General features: G+C 39.1%; 1 protein-coding gene across 3 annotated transcripts in view; it reads left to right on the plus strand.

Moving 5' to 3' along the window:
• Nucleotides 1-26,312, plus strand: part of IBTK (inhibitor of Bruton tyrosine kinase) — an 80,116-nt gene that overhangs the window by 23,761 nt on the left and 30,043 nt on the right. The window contains exons 7-19 of one of the 3 annotated variants that reach the window (XM_056109798.1): nt 690-807; nt 2,546-2,726; nt 4,582-4,705; nt 6,516-6,693; nt 10,213-10,390; nt 11,500-12,096; nt 12,881-12,967; nt 13,939-14,021; nt 14,103-14,140; nt 15,364-15,460; nt 20,393-20,494; nt 22,795-22,912; nt 25,473-25,533. In XM_056109798.1, the coding sequence (XP_055965773.1) occupies nt 690-807; nt 2,546-2,726; nt 4,582-4,705; nt 6,516-6,693; nt 10,213-10,390; nt 11,500-12,096; nt 12,881-12,967; nt 13,939-14,021; nt 14,103-14,140; nt 15,364-15,460; nt 20,393-20,494; nt 22,795-22,912; nt 25,473-25,533 (1,962 nt within the window). The remainder of the gene's footprint in view (nt 1-689; nt 808-2,545; nt 2,727-4,581; nt 4,706-6,515; nt 6,694-10,212; nt 10,391-11,499; nt 12,097-12,880; nt 12,968-13,938; nt 14,022-14,102; nt 14,141-15,363; nt 15,461-20,392; nt 20,495-22,794; nt 22,913-25,472; nt 25,534-26,312) is intronic. The other 2 variants (XM_056109799.1, XM_056109800.1) reach the window with 2 other exon arrangements.

The raw sequence follows: 26,312 nt of genomic DNA on the forward strand, positions 1-26,312 counted from the left end.
TAGGGCTCCAGGAACTAAATGGTGTGCTGGGGATTGAACCTGCAAGGCAAGTCCCCCACGCACTGTATTATTGTTCAGGTTCTAAAACATTATATTCTGTGAAGAGTTAGATATTCAGAGTTAATGCTGATATCAGGGTTTTTTTTTTATTTTAATTTTTTTTTTTTTTGGGTCACCATTTTGACTGTGCTTTAGTCCTACTCCTGACTCTGTGCTCAGGGATCATTGCTGATGGGGTTTAGGGGATCTTATGGCATGCCAGGGATCTATCCCAGGTCTGCCATATACAAGGTAAGCACTCTACCAGCTGTACTATTCAGCCCCAAATTTATGCCCTTTAGATTTATTTTTGGTTTGGGGGCCATACCTAGCAGTGCTCAGAGCTTAATCCTGGTTCTGCTCAAGAATCTCTCCTGGCCGTATTCAGGGACCATAAATGGTGTCAGAGATCAAATCTGTGATCACCGAGTGTAAGGCAAGTGCCCTATCTATCTGCTGTACTCTTTCTCTGACCCTAGAGATCTCTTAGTGATGCTGTCATTACACTTGAAGGTACAGTGGCAGCAAATGTGCCATATATTGCCATTCTGGTTTACTGCATCTTTGCAGAATTGTACTATTTTTTAGATGTATTATAAACTGTAGTCTGTTTTTTGTTTTTGTTTTTGTTTTTTTTCTTTTTCAAATAGATGCAGGCAAAATATCTGAAAGGAAAGACAATCATCGGAGTGGCAGCAGGTAGATTTCATACAGTGTTATGGACTAGAGATGCTGTTTACACCATGGGACTAAATGGTGGGCAACTAGGTAAGAAATCTTTAATGACATCTGGGCTACAAATGTGTGTATCCTTGATCAGGCTAATGTGAGACTATTTGGTGGCCAAGAACCGTTCCCCTGGCCGGCCCATGGCAACAGACGATTGAAGGATTGGGGATGCGGGGGATGGAGGAACAGGGACCCAGGCTGGTCGGTAGACAGTTTATTTCTTTCTCCTCCCCGTTGTAGTCCTATCTCTCTCTTACAGCACAATAGTTATCATGGTTTGATTGTAGTTTGGTCCTAGTCCCAGTCATCCTCATTTTATCATCCTAGTCTCTATCATCCTAGTCCCCCTTACAGCATAGTTAGAAATCATGAAGGGTGAGGGTACACATAGGTGGGGTTGAACATTGTTATAGCAACAAACAGGTAAAACCACTGTTTCCTGGAAAGTTCTAGAGGATTAACTCAAGGACAAGATCTCCTCTGAGGGTTCAGCACTGAAGATTACTGGGAGATCCACTCAAGTATGGGATTCCACCTAGGGTCTATTGTTTTCTTTTTTACTCAGCTAGTAATCCATTTAACCAATCAGTAAATTTACTTCTTATAATATTTCTAGTCATTTTGTCTCAGCACAGTAAGAGGTAATATTAAACTTAAAGGTTGGTCTTCCTGGGGACATCTAGCTTTATAGTAAAGTAAAGTAAAGGCCCTCCCGTTGATCATCGATTTGCTCAAGCGGGCCCAGTAACGTCTCCATTGGAGACTTTGTTGTTACTGTGTCTGGCATATCGAATACTCTCGGTAGCTTGCCGGGCTCTCCGAGAGGGGCGGAGGAATCGAACTCAGGTCGGCCATGTTGGCTGCGTGTAAGGCAGACGCCCTACCCGCTGTGCTATCGCTCCACCCATCTAGCTTTATATCCCAGACTATATAGTTCTCAGGCCAGGTTAGTCTTTCCTAACCCAGCAGGGTCCTTACTCAGTTATTTCTTTCTGGGTCATGACAGAGTTTATTCCACGACCGTGCTCTTAACTTATTATACTTATGGCGCTTACCTTGATCCCTTTTGATGCCAGGGTAGCTTACAGCTTGCCCTGGGTCCATCCACACCCTTTGTCGGGACCCTCCTTTTGGGTATTAGGAAGTAAAGGCAACTAAGGTTTAAGTCAAGTAAATAGGATGGATGCCCAGGAGTAAATATTATTCGGAGTCAGTTAACTCCCATGTTACAGAAGCATAGCATCAACTGTCTTCCTCTGTCTATACAAAATGACATTGCTAAACCATGCAAATGACATAAAGGAAAGAGAAAAGCAGTATAGGATTATTAGTGCTTGATGGAATTGGTTGTGCCTCGGGCATCGTTGTGGGAATAACTCAATAAACCTAAGCTCCTTTCTGGAGGAGCATGGATGACCCAGTGTAGTCCAACAGGCTAGAAGTGTATTGGAGGCAAGGACTATTTTGTTTACCAGTTTACATGACATGTTTTTCAAAGATCAGTGGATATTTGTTGAATTACTGTCAAAAAACCTGTTTGTAAGTGGATGGGAGAAACTCGAAGAAGGTATGGTCAAGGAAACTTTTTCGAAAAATGTAAATATCTATAGTGTTGAAGAGAAAGCAGAAAGAGGTTCAGAATGAAATATCCCAAAGAGAGGAGGGAAAAGGGTACCTTCCTCCCTCAATAAATCTTTGACAATCTCTAAAAAGTAAGTGGAGATTCTTAGACGTTCTTCTGTGTATGTGATTTATTTATTGTGTTTATTTTTTTAAGGTTATTTACTGGATCCAAATGGAGAAAAATGTATAACTGCTCCTCGTCAAGTCTCCGCCCTTCATCATAAGGACATTGCTCTGTCTTTGGTTGCTGCAAGTGATGGGGCCACTGTCTGTGTTACCACAAAGGGTGATATTTACTTACTTGCAGACTATCAGTGCAAGAAACTGGCTTCTAAGTATGTGTATTTCTGAGGAAGAAACACAACTATTAAGAGTTTAACTGTTCTAGTAAATATCTGGGAAGCAGCTTTATGTTAGGCCTTGAAGTAAGGAAAGGGAAACATCGAATAGACAGAAATTTTTGCCTTATATGATCTTAGTCTTTTGGCCTGAATCCAGATATAGGTAAAAAAAATTTAAAATGTAGTATTGGTAGGTTATATTTAACTTTATTTTTATGCATAGGTTCATTATAACTTTTGGTTCCTTAGTTTCTGTCTAGCTATAATGTTATGTGCTTTTTCTAACAAATAGAATCTATATATCTATAATTAAGAGCATATCTATAGTTAATAGTATCTATATTTAAGTATCTATGGATCAACTGGAATTTTCTCTCTGAATAAACTATATTTAACAGTGCTTCATTTATGATTTCATTTTGACAGCATAAAGGACAAGTGCTTAAAAAAATTGTGAAGTACAGAGCACTATCTTTTTCATAAGCTTTCCATCTTTTGTGTTTGATTAATCCATAATTGATTTGACAGCAATGTTTTTGCTCATTTGTTGTCACAATTTATATGAAGACTCTTTCATTGGCTTACTATTTTAAGTATACTAATGTATGCAAGCTGATAAATCTTTGCAGACACATGCAGAGATGCCTGCAAAAGTATAACTTGATTAGTGGAAGCAGTTGCATGTAGGAATTTTAGAATTGTATATCTAACTTTAAAAGTAGGGGTGTAAAATTTTAAGTTGGGGTTTTGAGTTGAAATTAAATGTAGCAAAATATGTTTTTATTAATGTGAATAAATGTAATTTCGTATGCAGATACTTTCTGTGAATAGAAAGTGTGTGCTCTAAATTTGTTAAACTTCTAAGTTAAAACAATTGGAAAATTATCAGTGTAAGCTATGTTTCAGTTACAGAAATGTGCAAATGTGAACAAACGTGTTATGGAATTGACCGGTGATTTTTCTATGCAGGAGATAATAATTTTTTTGTTTTTATTTGACATTTATAAAAATTGCCTTGATAACACTAAATACACACATAAAAGCTATGTTATTTAAGTTTTCAGTAAGAGAACTTTTTTCTTTTTTGCTCTTTTGGGTCTCTCTCAAATGCTCATGCTTGATGCTCGGGGGTTACCCCTGGTTCTGCACTCAGGAATTACTCCTGGCAGTGCTGGGGGACCATATGGGATGCTGGGGATTGAACCTGGGTCGGCCGCGTGCAAGGCAAACGCCCTACCTGCTGTGCTATCGCTCCAGCCCCTAAGAGAACTTTTTTTGCTACCAGTAATACTTAAACAAAATTAGTTAGTTCTTTTAATGCAGGCAGTATCTGAAATTTAGTGCAGTAGAATTATTGGAGAAAAGCTTTCCATACTACTTAACTGACATGATGGGCAATTTATAATGAAATGTGTGACTAATGGATAAATTAATAAATTTGCAATAAGAAGGATTTTCAGGGTAGCTTTATCTGGTTAGAGCTGCCTATATTTGAAGTTAAGTGTTTCTGTTTTATTTTGAGGTTTAAATGTTTTATTTTCTGTTAAAATATAAATACACACTGGATTTTTAGTCTTTCCACTAGAATCCTAATACAGATATAGTTACTACCATAAAACTAGAGGTCATGTGGGCGTTAGCAACTTGGTTTTAAGTATTTAATATGTCTTTGTGGGTTGATGGTTTGGTAGGATTTGTTAAAGGAAGAAACTGCCAGTTGTATAGAGTAAACTTATAGAAAGAGGGGATTCCAAGAGCCAAATCATCTTACTTCCTTTCACAATAATTTTTTTAAAAGATACCATGTTTATAAAACTAACTAATGCATTTTTTTTTTTTTAAACTCCAGACAACTAAACTTGAAAAAGGTTCTTGTCTCAGGGGGGCGAATGGAATACAAGGTTGATCCTGAACATTTGAAAGAAAATGGGGGTCAAAAAATTTGCATTCTTGCAATGGACGGAGCTGGAAGAGTAAGTAAATTTATGTCAGAGTATAATAATCTAGGATCCAAAGAAATCAATGGATAGCTGTAGGGGACCTGATGACGTATGAATATTTCTGTGATAGTCACAGTTTCTGTTATCAGCTTTGTTTCCCTACTTGTTTTTGACATTAGTGAGAATTAGTGTGAAGCTGGTGTTTCAAAGAAAGTATGGTGACATATAACTAATGTTGCTCAGTATTGATACTAGTTAAATATATAACTCAAACAAAATAGTAGCAATAGATGAGAGTTCAATGGCTCCCGGATAGTTCTGCAAACCTTAGTATTCTTATGCTTAAATGGAAATAAGGAATTTTGATGAACTACTTAATGATAATACCAAACTGTACAGATAGGAGATGTGTTATGTAACTTCTCCTTAAAAAAGTAAAACTCAAGCATAATTAGAAAATTTTCTTTGTTTTGTATGTTTGTTTCACCAATGAATATTGTGATGTGTGATTGCAGCAGTCTTTGATCTGAAACTCAAAGGAGACAACTGAAGTTCCAAAACAGCTAAATATGAGGTCCAAAAAAAAAAGTTTTTCACTCGAAGCCCATTCATCTCTTTCAGCATTAGCTATACAATAAAGTGGCAAACACGCCGCACCACTGACATCACAGGACAGTTGCCTATAAAACTAGACTTCTGACGCTGGGCTCCAGCTTCATCTCCTCACAGGTCATCATCCTCATCCGGGAGAGCAGTTGTCTGAGCAACCTCTAAATCGTGCTTGTACTGTGCTGCCAAGGCTGGGTCCATGACAGCCTGGAGCGATAGCACAGCGGTAGGGCGTTTGCCTTGCACGCAGCCAACATGGCTGACCCGAGTTCGATTCCTCCGCCCCTCTCAGAGAGCCCGGCAAGCTACCGAGAGTATCTCGCCCGCACGGCAGAGCCTGGCAAGCCACCCGTGATGTATTCGATATGCCAGACACAGTAACAACAAAGTCTCCAATGGAGACGTTACTGGGCCCGCTCGAGCAAATCGATGATCAATAGGAGGGCCTTTACTTTTTACTTTACTTTTTGTATGTTTGTTTATACACAAGATGACTATTTTATGTCAGTTTTAAAATATTTTTATTTCTTCTTTTATTAGACAAATAACTTCACTTCCTTGTATTAACATATTAGTACATTTCTCTAATAAAATTCCCTGAGTGCTCCCAATCTCATCTGATCTTGGAAGCTAAAATTGTTAATTTAAAAATATAGTGTTTAGAGGTATGACTTGTTTGATCCGTGTCACATGGGCCAGCCCCAGTCACTTCCACGTGTGGGTCTAGTGGTCCCTGACTATCACCAGCATGAGGATTGCTGGAATTCCTTGGCCCTCATTATTGCCTTTACTGTGTGTGTGTGTGTGTGTGTGCGCGTGCGCGCGCGTGCGCGCTTAAAGAAATCAACGATGTAGGTACTGTGAAGGAATTAATCATATAGATACTGTCTTTTGGGTATAAAACTTTTGATTGACTCTCAGATAAAGATATTGACTATCAGATATAGAAATTATTTTGTATGTTAGGTATCTTAATTATGAGGGAATCTAACAGTATATTTTTCAAATGAAATTTTACCTGAAATACTAGTATATGATAAAGGTAAGATTAATTCTCTGGGTATGACTGAATGGGGAAGCTCAGTATCTCATCTTCCATTTCATTCCTAAATAGGCTCTGACCAATTCTTTTTTGTTGTTTTTTTAACCTGTGGAAGGACGAAAATTAATCAGAGCTTCTATTTTAAAAACGTTTCAAGTTTCTTGTTTCAATTTTCGGTTGGTTTTATTCTAGGTATTTTGTTGGAGATCAGTCAACAGTTCTCTGAAGCAGTGCCGGTGGGCCTATCCGCGCCAAGTGTTCATTTCCGATATTGCTTTAAATAGAAATGAAGCTTTTTTCGTCACGCAGGACGGAGAAGGATTTAGAGGGAAATGGTTTGAAGAAAAAAGAAAGAGCTCTGAAAAGAAAGGTCAGTTCACATATACTTTAATAACTAACCTTCCATTTCAAAAATACAGGGCCTGGCATATTTTTGGTTACAGGATGGAACATAAACCTTGCGCGCTTGAGACTTTGGTCCCCTGCCCTGCAGTGGGAAAAATGTAGATTCACTTGGTCATATTCACAAGCATTTATTATCAGGTTTAATTGACAAAAAGTTTTATCCTGCCATGTCTTTAAATGTTTGTTTGTTGGCCTATGCACATTAACCGAGGGACTATCCAATTCATTTAAGGTTACTGCTTTTAATTTTTGTTTTCTGTCTTAGTGTGTCTTGAGGGGTCGTGTTCTTTCCAGATCAGTAGCAGAGTTGGTTACTGCTAATCGGCAGTATAAAAGAAAGAGTGTAGGTTTGAAGAAGGAATTACTCACAAAGTGGGGAGATAGCTACAGTGGTAGAGCAATTCCCTAGCTTGGGGAAGGTCCTGAATTTGACCCCTAGTTTTGCCTGCCTCGTGCCCCTTGCCATGAGGGGCATGTAGTATTGTAGTACTACTGGGTACTGTAGTCCTGGTGACTCCCACAAGCCTGGGAGTGGCTCCATCCCTCTCCCTAGCCTCACTGGGTGTGGCCCCTATAACAGAAAATGAATTTTAGGACTTCCAAGATTCCCTTATGGCTTTAGTCTGTTCCAGATCGAGATTTGAGTTGATCATGTTGTGTGTGCGTGCGTGCGTGTGTGTATGCGTGCGTGTATGTTACATAGTAGATGTGTATCACTATCACTATCATCCCGATGATCATCGATTTGCTCGAGCGGGCACCCGTAACATCTCCAATCGTCCCTGCCACGTGCTAGTGTAGCCCAGTGGCATATTGGGGGGCTCTTTCAGGGTCAGGGGAATGAGGACCATCATTGTTACTATTTTTGGCATATTGAGTACCCCACAGGTAGCTTGCCAGGCTCTGCCATGTGGACGGGTTACTCTCCATAGCTTGCCGGGCTCTCCGAGAGGGATGAAGACTTTTGGGGCAACCTCTAAACACTTTTACAGGTGTTCCCAGTCAGGAATATATGTGGGCAGGATACTCTTGGTAGCCTGCCGGGTTCTCTGAGAGCGAGAACTAGACAATGAGAGGTCGTGCGGCTGTGAATGCCTGAGCTTGGTTGTATGGTCTCTGGTTCTTGGCCATTGATGGGGTTACACGGCAGTTGGTGGGTGTAACTCTCTAGCTACGGGAAGATGGGGGATCTGGGTGGAGGAGGCCCAGTCCCGAACCAAGCAGGCTTTGAGATCTCAGCTTCGGGTCCCTCACACCTGCATTCCTCTCTCAGTTCCTTCATGCGTGAGGCTCGTCTGAGCATGTGGAGAGTGGTTTTAGCATGGCTGTGGCTTGGTCCTAGAGGTCTTCAGCTGCCGGGGCTCTGCTCGAGGCGGGGAGGGAAACTCAACCTTTCCCCCTCCAAGGGGCCCCAGTGGGGACCGCCAGGTGCGGGAGCAGAAGACATGTATATATATAAATATATATATCATGTATCATATACATGTATGATATATATACAATTTTTTATTCCTGCATATTTAATTATAGCTGGTAGGGCGTTTGCCTTGCATGTGGCTGACCCGGGCGACCCAGGTTCGATTCCTCCGCCCCTCTCGTAGAGCCGGGCAAGCTACTGAGAATATATCGCCCACACAGCAAATCCTGGGAAGCTATCCTCATTCCAAACACAGTAACAAGTCTCACAATGAGACATTACTGGGCCCACTCGAGCAAATCGATGAACAACGGGAGGACAGTGCTGCAGTGCTACATATTTAATTATATATTTTGCTTTGTTTTGGTGCCTGGATCCAGTCCAGCGCTTTGAATATAATGAGGTGTGAGCTTTACCGCTGACCTGTATCCCCAATACTAAGTTTGAAATTTTGGGGCCCGAGCAACAGTAGGGTGTTTGCCTTGCCGACGTGGCCGACCTGGGTTTGATACCTGGCATCTCATTGGCCTCCTGAACATCAACGGAAGCAATTCATAAGTGCAGAGCCAGGAGTAAGCCCTGAGCACTGCTAGGTGTCGCCCCCAAACCATAAACAAAACAATTTTAAAGAAATACATGTTGTGACATGTAAGAAAATCTCACAAAGAGTAAAGTTTTCATGCTTATGGAGAGTTTTTCAGTGCATAAATAAATGAATTAAACAGTGGCCGAATTATTAAAGATAAGCTCTATTTGCTTGGTAATATAAAGAACAGATAGTACAGCAGGTAGGTTGCTTGCCTTGCACATGGCTGACCCTGGTTCAATCCGCAGCTTCCCTTACGGTCCCCCCAAATCCTGCCAGGAGCAATTACTGAGTGCACAGCCAGGAGTATCCCCTGAGCATTAGTGGGTGTGACCCAATAACCAAGAACAATTTAGTCTTAATCAAGATGTAACACTGAAAATAGAGGGTATGTTCATTATATATATTTTATTTTATTACCTGTTTATACATTTATAAATTTGTGGATTATTTGTATTGCTTATTAACTTGGCTTTGCTCTTTTTGGCGGGGGGTGGGGGAGGGACACACCCAGCAGTGCTTAGGGCTTACTCCTGGCTCTGTGCATGGAGGACCATACAGGGTACTGGCAGTCCAACCTGTGTTAGCTGCATGCAGAGCAAGTGTTCCATCTATTGTACTGTGAATCTGGTCTCCAGATTTGCTCATTTTAAATGTCGTCCCTTTTGTTCTCTCTCTCCTTTTGGGTGTTGTGGTTTGTAAAAGAGGCAATGGGTCACAGTCTTGGTCTATAGGCTACTTTCAGCATGCTTCTCCCATCCTGGGAGGATCCTCCCAACGCTGCAAGATACATATTTAAGGGAGAAGAGAGGCTCAATGTTTTAGCTATATCTGAAATATTTCTGAAAAACTCTGCCCAGCCTTGTTTTAGTCTCCAGATGCATCATTTTTTTTTTTACTTCTGAAGTGACTTTTCAAAGGATCTTTATACTTTTCTTTAATAGCCTTGGTAATAATCATGTAAGCATAAGTCTTCTCAGCTCATTGTGTGCTCTTTAGGACAGGTAGGGGATGTGTTTACTACCATAACACCAAGAGTAGACTTATGAAAATCGTTTCACAGCCTCGACTGGTCAGTTTCTGCTGAAACAATGGGAGAAAAATCTATGGACGAAGGGAGAGAGAAAATAAGATGACGAAAGCACTAAGTTATACATTTTTAATGAGGGGGTGAGGAATTTTAAAAGCTGGTGTAACATTAGGTTTTATTTTTTGTTTCCAGAAAGATAATAATTACGGTGTGGAAAATGTACCTGTTGGAATGTGATAAGATCATTGCAATTGAGAATTTAACCTATTAACGTATGCTCTGTAATTAAATCAATCTATAGATTTTAAGGTGTGTTAGAGAATATATTTCTTTAAAGGATTAAATGCATAGGAAAATACTTACATGGCCCTTCCAGTTATTCATATTCCAATTATTCCTAAATCATTTAGAAATTTGAATAGACTTGATTAATGTTTTTTTTTTCTTTTAGCAGAGGTCTTATCAAACCTTCATAATTCCTCCTCAGATGTGTCTTGTGTTTCTGACATAAATAGTGTGTATGAAAGAATTCGTCTGGAGAAACTTACTTTTGCCCATAGAGCTGTCAGTGTCAGCACAGATCCAAGTGGATGCAACTTTGCACTCTTGCAGTCAGATCCTAAAGCAAGGTATACGCGTATCTATTGCATTTCATTTTTAGGAAAAGCAGTCACTGCACTCACTTGTACAGCAAATTTAATCAGAGACCTTTCACCAAATCTCGTAGCCTGGATATATATTCATGTTACCAAAGTAACTCAAAGGTGTAAAAGATGAATTTCGTTTATTTTGGAAACTGATACTTGTTGACAATATTAGTAACACACATAATTCCTATCTGTTATTTTATGGTGTGTATAATATTTTGTAATGTGTACTTGGTTCCCAGATTCTGAAAAACATTTATGTAGTTTCAAAGTTTTTATGTCTGTGAATAAAACAGGAAATGACAGAAGAGGTAAGCAGTATAGAGTCATCTTTAGGGCAGTATAATTCTCCCTGCATTTGCTGATTCACATTAGAGAGATGACAAGATAAAACATTGAACAAGGAAGAGCTCTCGAAGAAAGGTGACCATCCATCCTATATTTCTCCGGTTTGTCATATTTTTAGCAATGGAAGTTTTGTCTCCTGTGAAGTACCTTACTCCTAAGCAAACCAGGAGCTTTGACTTCTTAATTTGGAAGATGAAAAAGGCCGAGAAGTGTTATTTATTACATTTGTTACATTTCTTTAATATGTGTATTTATGTTTGTTACTATGTTTCTTTAGTACTGAAAGAAGTAGAAACACAGCCTAATTAAATATGTGCATATTTATCTCCATTTTCTTGAGTTTCACATGTTTTCCTGGTTCTGGGACCTGTAGTATTTGCTTAGTTCTCCATATAATTTTGTTTTCTTCATTTGTATAAGATTTAAAAGAGGGTGAGAAATACATGTTTTAATGGTTATTTTAGAATTTTCAACGAGAATCATTTTTTAGTGTTTCCTTGTAGAAATCTTACTTTTTTTTTAGAAATAAATATCTTTTAAAGACAAATTTAAGTCTTTTAAGTAGAAAAAAATAAAAGGAACAAAGGATGATGCCATCTTTAAGAATGAAATATTCTTATATGAAATACCAAGTATAAAACTCACCTTTGAAAAATAAAAGGATCTTCTGTTTTGCAAGATTATGCATGAGATGCTTTAAAAAATTTACTTGAAAGTAAAAATCATTTTTGTTTCAATTTTAGCCTTTATGAAATTCCGGCTGTGTCCTCATCATCCTTCTTTGAAGAATTCGGTAAATTGTTGAGGGAAACAGATGAAATGGACAATATCCATGATGTGACTTTTCAAGTTGGTAACAGAATCTTCCCTGCACATAAATTTGTTTTGGCAGTGCGCTCTGACTTTTTTCAGAAATTATTTCTTTCAGATAGTACTTTAGACTTCATAGATGTTTACCAGAAAGATGAAGATTCTGCAGGCTGCCATCTCTTTGTGGTAGAGAAGGTTCATCCTGACTTGTTTGAGTACCTTTTACAATTTATATACACAGATACTTGTGATTTTTTAACTCATGGCTTCAAACCAAGAATAAACTTAAACAGAAAAACGGAAGATTGTCAGGGTACTCCAAACTCGCAAATCAATAAAATTAATTGCCATGAAGATAATCAGAAATCGGCATTTGAAGTTTATAAAAGTATCCAAGCTCATACAACTAGTGAAAAGCAGAAAAACAAGCCCAAATCTTCCAAAAAAGGAAAAAGTGTTGGGGAAGAGGATCCTATAAGAATGTTGCAAAGCGTTGCCAAGAAATTTGGTTTCAATAATTTGAGTAGTAGGTATGGCTCCTTAATAGTTTTTGTCCTACCTTTTCCTACCTTTTAAAACCTCTCTTGTTGCTTAATGCATGCCTCTCCTACTTCTTCTCTCTCTACCTTCCTTTTGCGATAGGAAGTCCATGTTTTGTTCCTTCATGTTTTGCTGTCTCTTTTGGGACTTCTTGAACTAAAATCTTAATGGGTGGAAAGACCACTAGTAGTGGGTTTGAACTCTAGTATGGGTCTGTAACAGGTATCTGGAGTGAAGGGCAGTTTGTGGGCTATTAAGAGTACTGTCTTTTTTTGAATTTACAAACACCTCTGCATGATTGTTCATTAGCACTACTTTTACTATCTGGGAGGTATAAAATAATAGGAGGAATCATGTTAACTTCACTTTTGTTGTCATTTTGTCATATAGCATATATGAAATACTTAACAGTATTTCTCATTATTTTGGGGTATTATTTTTTGAAGTAGATTGTTTGGCAGTATAATCATTGTTAAGGAGTGAAATAAAGAATGCATATTCTGTTTTCTTTTTAAAAGCAGTTGGGGACGTTGTGCCCTGGCCTTGACTTGTTTTTTGTACATATTTATATATACACATATATACATATTTAGTCTAGTTTGAATTTTAAGTAAAATCGATGGACAATGTGTATTTCTTTGTCATGGACTGGGTATTCATTGAGATACTTTTCCGTGTGATAAAAGTGATAGTTATGTTCAGATGTAAGTTGAGTCCTTATTTGCTTGTTTTATAGGAGAAAGTATCTAACCAGTTTTTTGCATATTTTGATAGGTTGGATGGAGTCAAACTTGAAAATGAAAAAATTATTGTTGTTGCCAAGAAACCAGGGAGTAAACCAAAGCTAAACCAGAAAAAATGGTAAGTTAGGAAATGAAGATAGAATTTTCTTCCATAGGTAGTGGCAGCTAATTGTGGAGCCAGTTCTTTCTCAGATCCAGACAGTTTAGGTAGATACCCTCTCAAACTTTTCTAGTCCTAGCTATTTGAAATGTTTAAAAACTGTAAAAGATAACGTATAAAATAATAATTGCTTAACAGTACATTAATATTGTAGTTTACCTGGTTAAAAGGTAAAGGTAAAGGCCCTCCTGTTGATCGTCGATTTGCTCGAGCGGGCCCAGTAACGTCTCCATTGGAGACTTTGTTGTTACTGTGTCTGGCATATCGAATACTCTCGGTAGCTTGCCGGGCTCTCCGAGAGGGGCGGAGGAATCGAACTCGGGTCGGCCATGTTGGCCGCGTGTAAGGCGAACGCCCTACCCGCTGTGCTATCGCTCCAGCCCGGTTTACCTGGTTACTTTTTATTAAAGGAGTTTTAAATTTTAGTTCTTTTCTTGCCTGAATTTTATGTGTTACTGTAATTAGATGGTATCCCACTACAAAACATAGTAACATATCGCTCCAGCCCAGTTTACCTGGTTACTTTTTATTAAAGGAGTTTTAAATTTTAGTTCTTTTCTTGCCTGAATTTTATGTGTTACTGTAATTAGATGGTATCCCACTACAAAACATAGTAAGCCTGCCTCTGTATATCACTTATATAACTAAGCATAGCTTTTTGCTCTAATTAAATTCGATTCTTAGTATATTATTAAAAGTTTTTATTTTTCAGTATTTGTACTGTATGTAATAAACTTCAAAACGAGAGAAACTGGCAGTATGTAGCATAGAATAAGTGATTTATCTAGTTATTTTATATCCTTTAGTTGTTTATTTTCTCCTTTAATTAAGACAAATCAAGTTTAAACCAATCCTGTTACAATTTGTCTTAGTTGATAACTATGGTAAAGTAATCACAATTGCTTCAGTTGTACTTTTTATCCCCTCAGTTCGTTTCTGTGTGATGTGACCATGAAATCAGTGGATGGAAAGGAGTTTCCTTGTCATAAATGTGTTCTTTGTGCTAGACTTGGTATGTAAGCTTTTTGTTAGTTGCTTATTTATTAGTGTCATATTGTATTACTGTTATTGAACTGTACTTTTTTTCTTTCAGAATATTTTCATAGTATGCTGAGTAGCTCTTGGATTGAGGTAAGATTTAAGATAGAAACCGTACAAGCTGGTAAATTTTTTTTTTTATATTTGCAGTAACTATACTATCAAGGAAATTTGGAAGGAAAATTGGAAACCTGATACTCTTAACTCAGGTTTTCATTTGTATCTAATTGTGTGTGTGTGGTTCTAAGAATTGAATCCAGGCCTCAAACATAACATTATATTGAATATGTTCATTGTATTAAACACTGTCATGTTGAAAATAGCAACATTTAGAAATAGTTGTTATAAAAAAACTCATTTAAATCAGAATTTTCCCATTATTGATTGGTCATGTGTTTAGAATGCTAGTGTTTTTTTCTCAATTTTTCTTAATCTTTTTATATTAATATTTATATTATATAAAGGTAAAGGTAAAGGCCCTCCCGTTGATCATCGATTTGCTCGAGTGGGCCCAGTAACATTGTGAGACTTGTTACTGTGTTTGGCATATCGAATACGTCACGGACAGCTTGCCAGGCTCTGCCGTGCGGGCGAGATACTCTTGGTAGCTTGCCGGGCTCTCCGAGAGGGGCGGGGGAATTGAACTCGGGTCGGCCATGTTGGCTGCGTGCTAGGCAAATGCCCTACCGCTGTGCTGTCGCTCCAGCCCTCCAATGGAGACGTTACTGGGCCCGCTCGAGCAAATCGATATTATATATGAGCTTTTTTTTTTTTTTTTCTTTTTGGGCCACACCTGGTGATGCACAGGAGTTACTCCTGGCTCATGCACTCAGTAATTCCTACTGGCGGTACTCAGGGGACCATATGGGATGCTGGGAATTGAACGTGGGTCGGCCACATGCAAGGCAAACACCCTACCAGCCGTGCTATTGCTCCAGCCCTATATATGTGCTATTTTAAAGATAAATCCATCTCAGTTTAATGCTTTGCATTTTGTAAATATTACAACTTTTTTTTTTTTTTTTTTTTGTTCACGCCCGGCGATGCTCAGGGCTTACTACTGGCTCTGCACTCAGGAATTACTCCTGGTGGTGCTGGGGGACCATATGGGATACTGAGAATCGAACCCGGGTCGGCCGTGTGCAAGGCAAATGCCTTCTGTGCTGTGCTATCACTATGCTCCCATGTAAATGTTACAATTTTTTTAAAAAAAAATTGATATAAATTCCTGCTAACTTTTTTTATATCAGTAACCAAATCAGAATGTAATAGTGTTTGTTTATAATAAATAATCTTACTTTACTTTTTTGATTTAGGCTTCCAGTTGTGCAGCTCTGGAAATGCCAATCCATTCTGATATTCTGAAAGTTGTTTTGGACTACCTCTATACCGATGAAGCTGTGGTGATAAAAGGTATTAACACGAGAACGTTTTAGGGATACAATGAAAGAATGATAAAATGATCGTGATTTTCATTTGAAATACACATACTTCTATAAAAAATATAGAGAGTAGAAGAATAATATTCATGGCCAGGGAAAACGGGGGTTAGGAGGACTGGTCAGTGGTTGGAACTAACCACGAGTGTGTGTGGGGCTGAGGGTAGGTAGGTAAGATAGAGAAAAGACCACTATGACAGTGATAGCTGGGAATGATCACTCCGGACAAGATCTGAGGGTTGAAGTAGGTAAGGGAAATCCTTTTTTTTAACAGTTAAAAAACTTTCATGTTTGAGGTTTAGTCATACAGTGATTGGACGCCCATCCCTCCACATTTTCCACCACCAGTGTCCCCAGTTTCCATCCCCAACCCCCATCCCTGTCCCACCCCTCTCCCAGCCTCTATGGCAGACAGTTTGGCAAAGGATATTCTTGATAACTTTTCAATATCAGTGTATCAATATTGCAAACCACAAGGCCCAAAAAGGGGGTGGGGGGAAGAGGGAAGAAGGGCGGGAAGGAGAGGGGGAGGGGGAGAGAGGGAGAGGCCTGCCCTAGAGGTGGGTGGGGGGTGGGGTGAGATAGGCGGGAACCTGGGAAAGTGTCCACTGGGGAGGGATGCGTGTTGGACTGTCGTCTGACTGAAATCCAATCATGAACAGCTTTGTAATTGTCTTTCTTACAGTGATTCAATAAAGAAGTTAGAGAATAAATAAAATTTGTTTAAAATAAAAAGGAAACATGCATACATCAACAGAGGCTTTAGACTTTATAGGGGGCAGAGAATGTTCAAAGAACCTTACGGTGTTTTGGGTATGGGAACCCCAGAGTTTGGTTTCTTGCACCATTTGTTTGCCGAAACCCTGCAGAGAGTGTTTCTTCACCACTGCTGGTTATGGTCCCCCTTCCCCCAATTATAATGTGCTTATATGCAGCGATGATGATCCCTGACAGTATGGAAGTAGAAAAAGAGAAAAAGTTATTACCTGTGTGAAAATGAACTCAAGAATTAGATGTAATGGTTCCTCAAGGTTAGGTCTTTAAGACTATCACATCTAGCTGTTTATGTGATCAAGATAATTGATATAGGAAGTATAGTTTTGACGTTCTCTACAATTAAGTTCTGTCTAATCTGTTTCTACTCTTGTGATAACATTTGAGGTGAAAGAATTAAAATGAACTACAAATTATGAAGAATGAATACATATTCACTAGCAGCTACTTTTTATTTATTTTTGATGACTGCATTCTAAGGTGATATTTCATGGTGGTTTTGACTTCTATTTTCTTGGTTATTATTGATGTTGAGCACATTTAAAAACATCCTTTTGGTTGAGTGTATTTTTCAGAGAAATGTCTATCTTATTGGGTGGGTGGGAGGTTACACCCTGCAGTGCTCAGGAGTATTCCTGGCTCTGAGCAGAATGTCTATTTAGATCTTTTACCCACTTTAAAAGTTAATTATTTTTCTGTTGACTTATATGATTTTTTAAAAAGTGAAGTCAATAGCTTTATTTAAAATTCTTTAGGAAAGCGTGAAAGGGGAGAAAGTGAGCTTTTAAGAGAGAACAATGGGCTTCTCTAGAGTTGAAAACTCCTTCCTTATATATTTTGTATATTAACCCCTTACCATAATTGGTTTGCTGTTGGATTGGAGCTTCACTTCAATAACATCATTTTACATTTAATGCTTCCTTAGATATCTCACGGCCAGGGGCCGGAGCCATAGTACAGCCGGTAGGGCATTTGTCTTGTATGTGGCTGCAGACACCGGTTTGATCCCGGCATCCCATATGATCCCCCAAGTCAGGGGTAATTCCTGAGCTTCTCTGGGTGTGACCCAAAAAGCAAAAAAAAAAAAAAAAAAAAAAAAAAAAATCTCCTGACTAAATAATTACAAATTAGAGCTTTAACATATAAATTTAGGGGGAAAGGAAGCACTTGTCATGACAGCCTTTTTTCCCTTAGCTATTCTTTTTGATTTTACTTTTTTTTTTTAAATCTGCTTTATGTTTGCTGCAGCTATTGTAATTGTTTTGGTCCACTCCAGTGTTTGACAGTAGCTTCTGGTTGTATACCTCTGGGGGAAAACACTGTTGATTTTGGTTAAACTTTGAATCGGAGCAAGTGAAAACAAGCTTGATTACTATTGCTTTTATGTAGGAGAAAATTGTGGGTCGTTCTTTGTTTGCAAATCTCAGTGAGCTAAAAATTAAAAAAAAACAAAACAACCTTTTCCTTACCTGTTTTTCTCCCATATCTTTTTTTTCCTCTAGTACTTACTACTGATGATTTTTTTTTTCTCGCCCCTCACTGATGGATTTTTTTAATGTAATTTTTCTGTCCATGTTGCTCAGGGCCTTTGCTTATAGCCGATAGTGCATATAAAATAAAAATTATTTTAATAATTTTACTTTAATGTTGAGATAACATTGGTTCACAAGTGTCATTATCCCTTTACCATATTCTACTGGATTCCCGCACCTTGCTAATCTCAATCCTGTTGGTTCAACTACACAACCTTCAAGTCTAATGAAACCATTTTTATTAGACATTTTCTATGCCCTTGCTTTGTTTATGTATCACATATGAGTGAGTTTATTCCATATTTTCCCTTTTTGCTCGTTTTTTTTTGTTTTTTTTAAGTTTTTTATTTTATAAAATAATTCACAATTTTTGATTACATTTAATATTCAAACACCATTCAAACACCATTCAAACACCATTACACCTTTCCACCACCGTATTTCAGATATTCCCATCCTGAAACCCAATCCCTGCCCCAAGGTAGAACCAACATAACATATTTTGTATTGTTTGTTATGAAAAACTACTAAAAATGCTACAAAAAAAGTATTCTTAGAGGGAAGAGTGTGAAGATTGTTGTATTTCACCCAGGGGCCATTAAGCCCTTCTATAAGAGATGACTAATGTGTTGTTGAAAAAATAAACTCCCTCTAAGATTGGTCGCCTCCTACTTTGAACCCCACCAGATGTGGTGTGGTACTCTTGGAGTATGGGTGGTGTGAGGTATAAGTTGTATCTGTGGCCATGTGGTCCAGGAATAGGTTCACTTGGGGGTGAGGCTCGGCCCAAGCTATGGAGAGCAGCTGTGAGCAGGATGGTGGTTGAGTTCTGGAAGTTTTCAGCTGCTGGCACTGGGTCCCTTGTAGCGGGGAGGAGTCTCTCCGGCCCACTTTCTGGGCTCCCTGAGCGAAACAGCCTGGCATGGGATCTGGCAGCATGGTTATGGCAAGTGTCATGGTTATGCTCCCTTGCGGGAGAGGACGACATGCAATCTGGATGGTGGGAGGACGACATGCAATCTGGATGGTGGCCAGGGACGAGATTATCTGGTGCCAACCAGAGGTGGCTTTTGGGTGTGACTGCTGAGTTGTCGGAGACAGGGGGATGTGGGCTCCCTATTCTGTTGAACCCAGAGTTCTCAGTTACAAAGTTTGCCTGTTGTTTTTTGTTTTCATTTGTTTTGCTTAGTCTTTCCATTTTAAGTTCTATTCCTATCGTCATGAAAGGCATGATTTCATCTTTTCTAATAGTGGAGTAATAGGATGTAGCCGTACCACATCTTCTTTATCTGTTGGGGTATTTCTGGCTCTTGTGTTGTTTCTAAGTCTTGGCTATTGTAAATATAACTGCAGTAAGCATAGATATGAGTATGTTTTCAAATGACTATTACATTGTTTGGATAAGTTATGAGCAGAATGAGTTGTTTGGTAGCTATGTTGTTTGGTAGCTCTGTTATTATTTGGAAAGTCTCCATACTGATTTTATGAAAAACCAGATTACATTCTGACCAGTGAGGTTCTTTTTTTTCGTTTTAAGTCTCACACTCCTAACATTTTTTGTTTCCGACCTTTTTGAATTTAGACCATTCTCAGAGGTGTGAGATGTTAGCCTATTGTATTATGGGTTTGCCTTTCCCTGACCATAAAGGATGATGAGCGTTTTGTTATCACTCATTTTGAGTACACACCAGGCAGTGCACAGGGCTTAATCTAGGCTCTGTACTACTCAGGGATCACTTCTGGTGGTGCTCAGGGAACCTGTATGTGGTGCTTGGAATCAAACCCAAGTTGGCCACCTGCAAGGCAGTGCCTTAACAGATTCTTTGCAGAGCCTTGCTGTTGAGACTATTTTTTTCATGTATCTCTTGGCCATAAAGTGTCTATTCAGCTGAAGGCTATTTTAAAGTAGGAACTTCAATTTTAAAAAGTCCTCTGGAGCAATCAGCTTTATTTTCAATAAGGCAAAGAGCAGTATTTTACTTCCTACCCTCTTAACACGGATGTGTTACATGTACTTAACATACACATGTATACCAAGTTTTATCCTGAGGTTTTACTTTTCCCCCATTTTTAGTTTGAGAAGCATTTGTCAAATGATGAGGGGAATTTTAAGAAATCATGTAGTTTATCAGCCCTCTGGAGTAAGAAGATTGATTTATATAGCCCAGTTTATGGTTTTAGTGTGAACCAGGATATTTAGATGTGTTTCTTTGAAGTTTTCTATTTAAAAAACAGAAATATGGGGCCGGAGAGGTAGTATAGCAGGTCAGGTTCATTGCCTTGCACATGGGTGACCCAGGTGACCCAGGTTCCACCACCAGCTACATGTGGTCCCCTGAACATAGCCAGGGGTAAGCACAGGTACATGAGTGACGTTTCAGTACAGAGACAAAAATAAGCCCTGAGAATCACCAGGTGTGCTTCCCCCACATAAGTTAAATTCAGAAATAACTTGATTATTACAAGTTATCATAGTTGCCGTTGCAATATTAAGGCAGTAACACAATAATTCTTTCATAGTGTTCTAATTACTTAAAATTTGTTAGGTGTAATACTGACTCAGCAATAAAGAGTAAGTAATCCTTTGTCTTTTGTTTCAGAATCTCAAAATGTGGATTTTATATGTAGGGTTCTTGTGGTGGCTGATCAACTTCTCATAACTCGATTAAAAGAAATTTGTGAAGTAGCATTAACTGAAAAACGTGAGTATTTTAAAATTATAATATTAAGTTATTTTCAGGTGTTTCAAGATTAACATTTAAAAGTCACATTATATTGCTAAGTAATGGGGTCTAAATAATCCTTTAAAGGGGTAAAGGTAAAGGCCCTCCCGTTGATCGTCGATTTGTTCAAGCGGGCCCAGTAACATCTCCATTGGAGACTTTGTTGTTACTGTGTCTGGCATATCGAATACTCTCGGTAGCTTGCCAGGCTCTCCGAGAGGGGCGGAGGAATCGAACTCGGGTCGGCCATGTTGGCCGCTTGTAAGGCGAACGCCCTACCCGCTGTGCTATCGCTCCAGCCAAAGTAAAGGCCCTCTCGTTGATCATCGATTTGCTCGAGCGGGCCTAGTAACGTCTCCATTGGAGACTTTGTTGTTACTGTGTCTGGCATATCGAATACGTCACGGGGAGCTTGCCAGGCTCTGCCGTGCAGACGAGATACTCTCGGTAGCTTGCCGGGCTCTCTGAGAGGGGCAGAGGAATCGAACTCGGGTCGGCCATGTTGGCTGCGTGCAAGGCAGACGCCCTACCCGCTGTGCTTGCAAGCTGTCAATCTAGGTTCGATCCCCATATGGTCCCCCAAGTCCTGCCAGGAGTGATCCCCGAAGAAGAGCCAGGAGTAACACCTGAGCACAGCTGATGTGGTCCCAAAACAAAACCAGAAAAATCTTGTGGTAAAACTCACAATGATATTTTTGTGTCATACATTTTTTGAACATTTGAACATATTTGTGTCATATGATTAAAATATATTAGTTTTTATTAAGATATAACAAACACACACTGTCCTCCCGTTGTTCATTGATTTGCTCGAGTGGACCCAGTGACATTGTGAGACTTGTTGTGATTTGCTCGAGTGGACCCAGTGACATTGTGAGACTTGTTGTTACTGTGTTTGGCATATTGAACACGTCACGGGGTGCTTGCCAGGCTTTGCCGTGCTGGCGAGATACTCTCGGTAGCTTGCCAGGCTCTCCAAGAGGGGCGGAGGAATTGAACCTGGCTCGGCCAGGCTGGCTGCGTGCAAGGCAAACGCCCTACCGCTGTGCTATCACTCCAGCCCATTAAAATATAGTAAAAGCTTAAATAGCAAAGATGTATAGTTTATTTTGAAAAACCAAATATGAAAGCTTGAGAACAGACATCTTTACCCTGGCACTGGTCTTGTAATTATTTTACTTGCCTGTTTTCAACTATTGACTGAAATATTTATATAACTGTCCTCTAATATATCTGACTGAAACATCTCATTTTTATTTTGAACTCTTTTTTTTCTGTTCTTTATTTAAGAAATTGCATAACTATGCTTCCGAGCACTCAACTTTGAAACCCTGAATTCCTTTTTGTTATTTTGACTCTATACCCAAATTCTTTGAGCTGACAGAAACTGAAGGATCCTGGAGATACAGGATGGGGATGATGCATGCACAGACCCTGGCTTAACCCCTGCATCATTGTAGTCTCCTGAGCATCATTCGTTTTGATCCAAGACACCCACTGTTCCTCAGACAAAACAAAAAAATCGGATAGATTTTGGCAGTGGGGGATCATATTTCCTTTATTTTAGACTCACTGTAACTGAGATGAGAACTTTTAAGATCTATTCTCCTAGCAACTTTAAAATATACAATACAGTATTAGCTATAGCCATGCTATGCATTGCATCTCCTACACCCACATAAATTATGCAGTATAAAGTGATTGTTATCAACTTCTTACTCTTAGCCTTTTTTTCCTTAAGTTTATTTATAAATGAAATGGAAAGTTCTCCATGGAAATGCAAGATATTTTTGCACTAGAGCAAGAGTACAGCGTGTAGGGCTTGCACACAGCTCATGCTGAAAGTCATCCTTGGCATCCCATATGGTCCCCTGAGCCTCGATAGAAGTGATTCCTGAGTGCAGAGTCAGGAGTATGCCCTGAGCTTTGCCAGATGTGGCTCCAAACAACGAACTAAACTAAACTAAATAATCGAAAATGTTAGGTGTTAGAAGATTCTGTTTTCCTTTGGTCATACTGTATTGAACTTCATGTATTTTCTTTTGCTTATAGTTTTTACATGTACATTTATTTTTCTTGCAAACAGTTGCTTAAAATTACTTTGGCATATTAGATTGGAAGATAGGTTCTATGTGTGCTGTAATTTAAGTTCTTTCTTTTTTTTCCTGTTTTTCCTTATTCTATCTAAATAACCAAACCTGACAACTTGAGAAATGGTATTTTAATGTGCTATGGAATTTGGATTTCATTTCACCTTTGTGCTTCTTTTTCCTTTGTAGTTACTCTTAAGAATGCTGCTATGCTCCTGGAATTTGCTGCAATGTATAATGCTGACCAGTTGAAATTGTCTTGTTTACAGTTTATAGGACTGAATATGTCAGCTTTACTTGAAGCAAGGTAGGTTGGTGTCATACACTAATAAAGATTTTTTAAACTTTCTAATTGCAAATGCTTTTTAGCCAAGAAATTTGCATGCAACCCTGCAGATACATACATATGTATATGTATACACACACACATATGTAATAGGTATACAGATCAAATATTTACTGATAATCAGAAAGAGCTGTATTTATTTATTTTTAAGGGTCTCATAGCCTATGAATGGCAACTTTTCTTATTGTTTTGGATCACATCCAGTGTACTCAAGGGTGACTCCTAAGTGCTCGGTGCTGCTTAGGAGACCATGTAGTGCCGGGGATTGAAACTGGGCTTCAGCTATGTGAGCATGTGCTCATTCCTTTGAGCTGTCTCTCGGGTAAGGAAATAATATTTTAAAGCAAAATTTTTAAAAGTTATATAACCCCATACAGGGTGCAACTTAGTTTAAGAAACTAGTGCTTTATGCTTACAGTTTGTTGACAAAGCAACTATATATATTTTTATGCAGCTATTTTAGTTAATTTTTCTGTATTAACTTTTTATTAAGGCATTATGATTTACAGTTTCTCCTAGTTGAGTCTCAGGCATAGAAGTTTTAACACCAGTCACCATCAATGTCAACTTCAAATGTAAATAATTTGAAAAATAAAATGTGAAAATGAAAATATAAATGTAAACATGAACAAAACACAGAAAAATCCTTTAGTTGATTTTGCATTCTAGTTGGAGTAGTGACGGTCCTCCCCGTTGTTCATCGATTTGCTCGAGCAGGCCCAGTAATGTCTCCATCATGAGACTTGTTGTTACTGTGTTTGGCATATCGAATACGTCACGGGGAGCTTGCCAGTCTCTGCGTGCAGGCTAGATACTGTTGGTAGCTTGCTGGGCTCTCCGAGAGGGGTGGAGGAATTGAACTCAAGTCAGCCATTTTGGCCGCGTGCAAGGCAAACGCCCTACCGCTGTGCTGTCGCTCCAGCCCAGTTGGAGTAGTACTTTCACAAATATATCTTTGTTTTTTTTTTTTTTTTTGGTCCTAATTAGACTGCTCTGTATCTGTATTACATATTAAGTCAGTAATTAAATATGAAAAATCATCAAATTTATTACTGATGGATTTCTGTCTTGGTATTTATTTCTTTGGTGAAATTTAAACAATAGCAGATGGCTTGAAAAATTAGGGGGTCTTGTTTGTTGATATGATGTGTCGTCCCTTTACTATGTAAACTGCCCTGACATCATAAAGGGAGATGCCAAGTACCATAAAACTTTCAAGTTAAGAGCATAGCCGTGGACAGACACAAAGAGACACATGTTATGACCCAGAAAGAAATAACTGGATAAGGACCCTGTGGGGTTAGGAAGGACTAACCTGGCCTGAGGGCTGTAGTCTGTCTGGATATGTAGTGAAATGTCCCCAGGAAAGCCACCCTTTAAGTTTAATATGTCTCTTACTATGTCCATACAAAAATTACTAGAAATATTATTAAATTTAAAATGACTGCTTAAATGGATTTGGGCTAAAAAAAAGGAGAAGTATGCCCTTACTTGAAATTTCGCCCTGCGGGGGATCTCTTATCTGGATGGGATTTTGCCCTGGCCTCCCAAGAAGGAAGAAGGGCTTTACATATGTTGATGGTGCTTCCTCCCATATGTGTAAATGCTATCCGGAACCTTTGAATTTTTTGCTCTTAAACCAGTGCTGGGAGACAGGAATGGGGGAGGGTGAAAGTGGATGGGGAGTGTGAGTCTGGAATGGAGATGGAGATTGGAAGAAACAGTGACTGATCACTGAACAGTTTGACAACCCTGTTCCCTCCTTCATGTGTCCGCCAGTGTGGGGAGGCTGTCATGGCCACTGAAAGCGTGTGCCACGCACCTACGCTTTTTGAACTCAGACATATTTTCTAAGGAAAGGACTGATCCAGAATAGGTGTAACATCACAGGCTAATTAACTTTAAAATTTTCCTCAACTCTGTACTGGCTTATATAGATTTGAGTATCCAGGGGACAGAGAAGCTAAAGCTAGCACATTGGGTGAGGCTGCTTTCCTTCCACTGGGCTGACCTGGGTTTGATACCCTGCACCACGGATGGTTTGCAGGACACCACAAGGAGTGGTCCTTGAGCACAGAGCCAGGAGGAAGCCCTGAGCACAGCAGGGTGTGTCTCCCCAAAACAAATTTGAGTATTTAGGTTATATTGCATTAGTTTAAAATGTATTTTAGAATGTAAACTTCGATTAAAATGTAAGTACCTTTTTTGGAACTAGAATTCCTTGAAATCTGCTTTGAAGACAACTACTCTGATCATGAAGATACCGTAGCCCAAAGAAGTGAATTGCTAAGGGCGGTTCAAGTTTTTGATAGTAACGTTAATTGTATGAAGAACTGAGTTGTAAAGCTGTTTGAGGTTTCTTTGTTCTTAGTGTGTTCCCTGTTTAAATGAGTATTTTAAACAGCTGATTCATTAATGCGTAAACTATTACTAAGCATCGTGAAATGTGAATGTTTCTAAAAATACTGACAAGTTTAAGTTAAAAGCCTCCTAACGTAGAATTTTGTGTTTTATATTTTAGGTCTCTTGATGTTTTAAGTGATGAAGTTTTAAAGGATCTTTCTGTGTTTTACCGAAAAATGGTAAGACTTTTTTTTTTTTCTTCTGAATGGTTTTTCTTGGTATTTTTTTTTTTTTAAATTTGAATCACAGTGAGATAAAGTTGTTCATGATGGGTTTTTCATAATTGGGTTTCACTCAGACTGTTCCAACACCCAGTGGACATTTCCCACTATCGATGTCCCCTGTTTCTCTCCTGCTCCCTGTCCCCCTCACTACTTGCCTCTGTGGCAGGCACTTTTCCCCTCCCTCTCTCGCCCCCACCGTCCTCCCCCACACACATTTCCTCTCCCTCTTCCACTCTCTCCCACTCCTTTTCGGCTTTGGTTTGCAGTGCAGGTACTGAAAGATATCAGGTATATTCCTTTAGCTACTTTCGACTCTCAGTTCCTGTCCAAAACGATCATTTCTAACTGTTACTGTCATACTGGTCCCTTCTCCATCATAACTGCCCTTCTCCTCCCCAGATACTCTTGTGGCAAGCTTCCAACCATTGACTAATCCTCCTGGCCCTGCATATTAGTCTTATATACATACATACGTACATATACACACACATATACATATATGTATACATATATATGTATATGTGTGTATACATATATATGTATATGTATATACATATATATATATGTATATACATATATATGCTACTCCGTGCTGTGTCTCTTCTCGTACGTGGCTGCGGTTCGGAGCAGTGAGGAAGATCTCAGAACCCCACCCCGGCCCGTGTCGAGTTGATGGAGGGGGCTGGGGATGCCCCCGCGCCTGGGTGGCGAGTGCTCATGCTCGCACTCCCGGT

The sequence above is a fragment of the Sorex fumeus genome, unplaced genomic scaffold, assembly GCF_029834395.1.
Source record: "Sorex fumeus unplaced genomic scaffold, SorFum_2.1 ptg000008l, whole genome shotgun sequence".
In the NCBI taxonomy this organism is placed as follows: Eukaryota; Metazoa; Chordata; class Mammalia; order Eulipotyphla; family Soricidae; genus Sorex; species Sorex fumeus.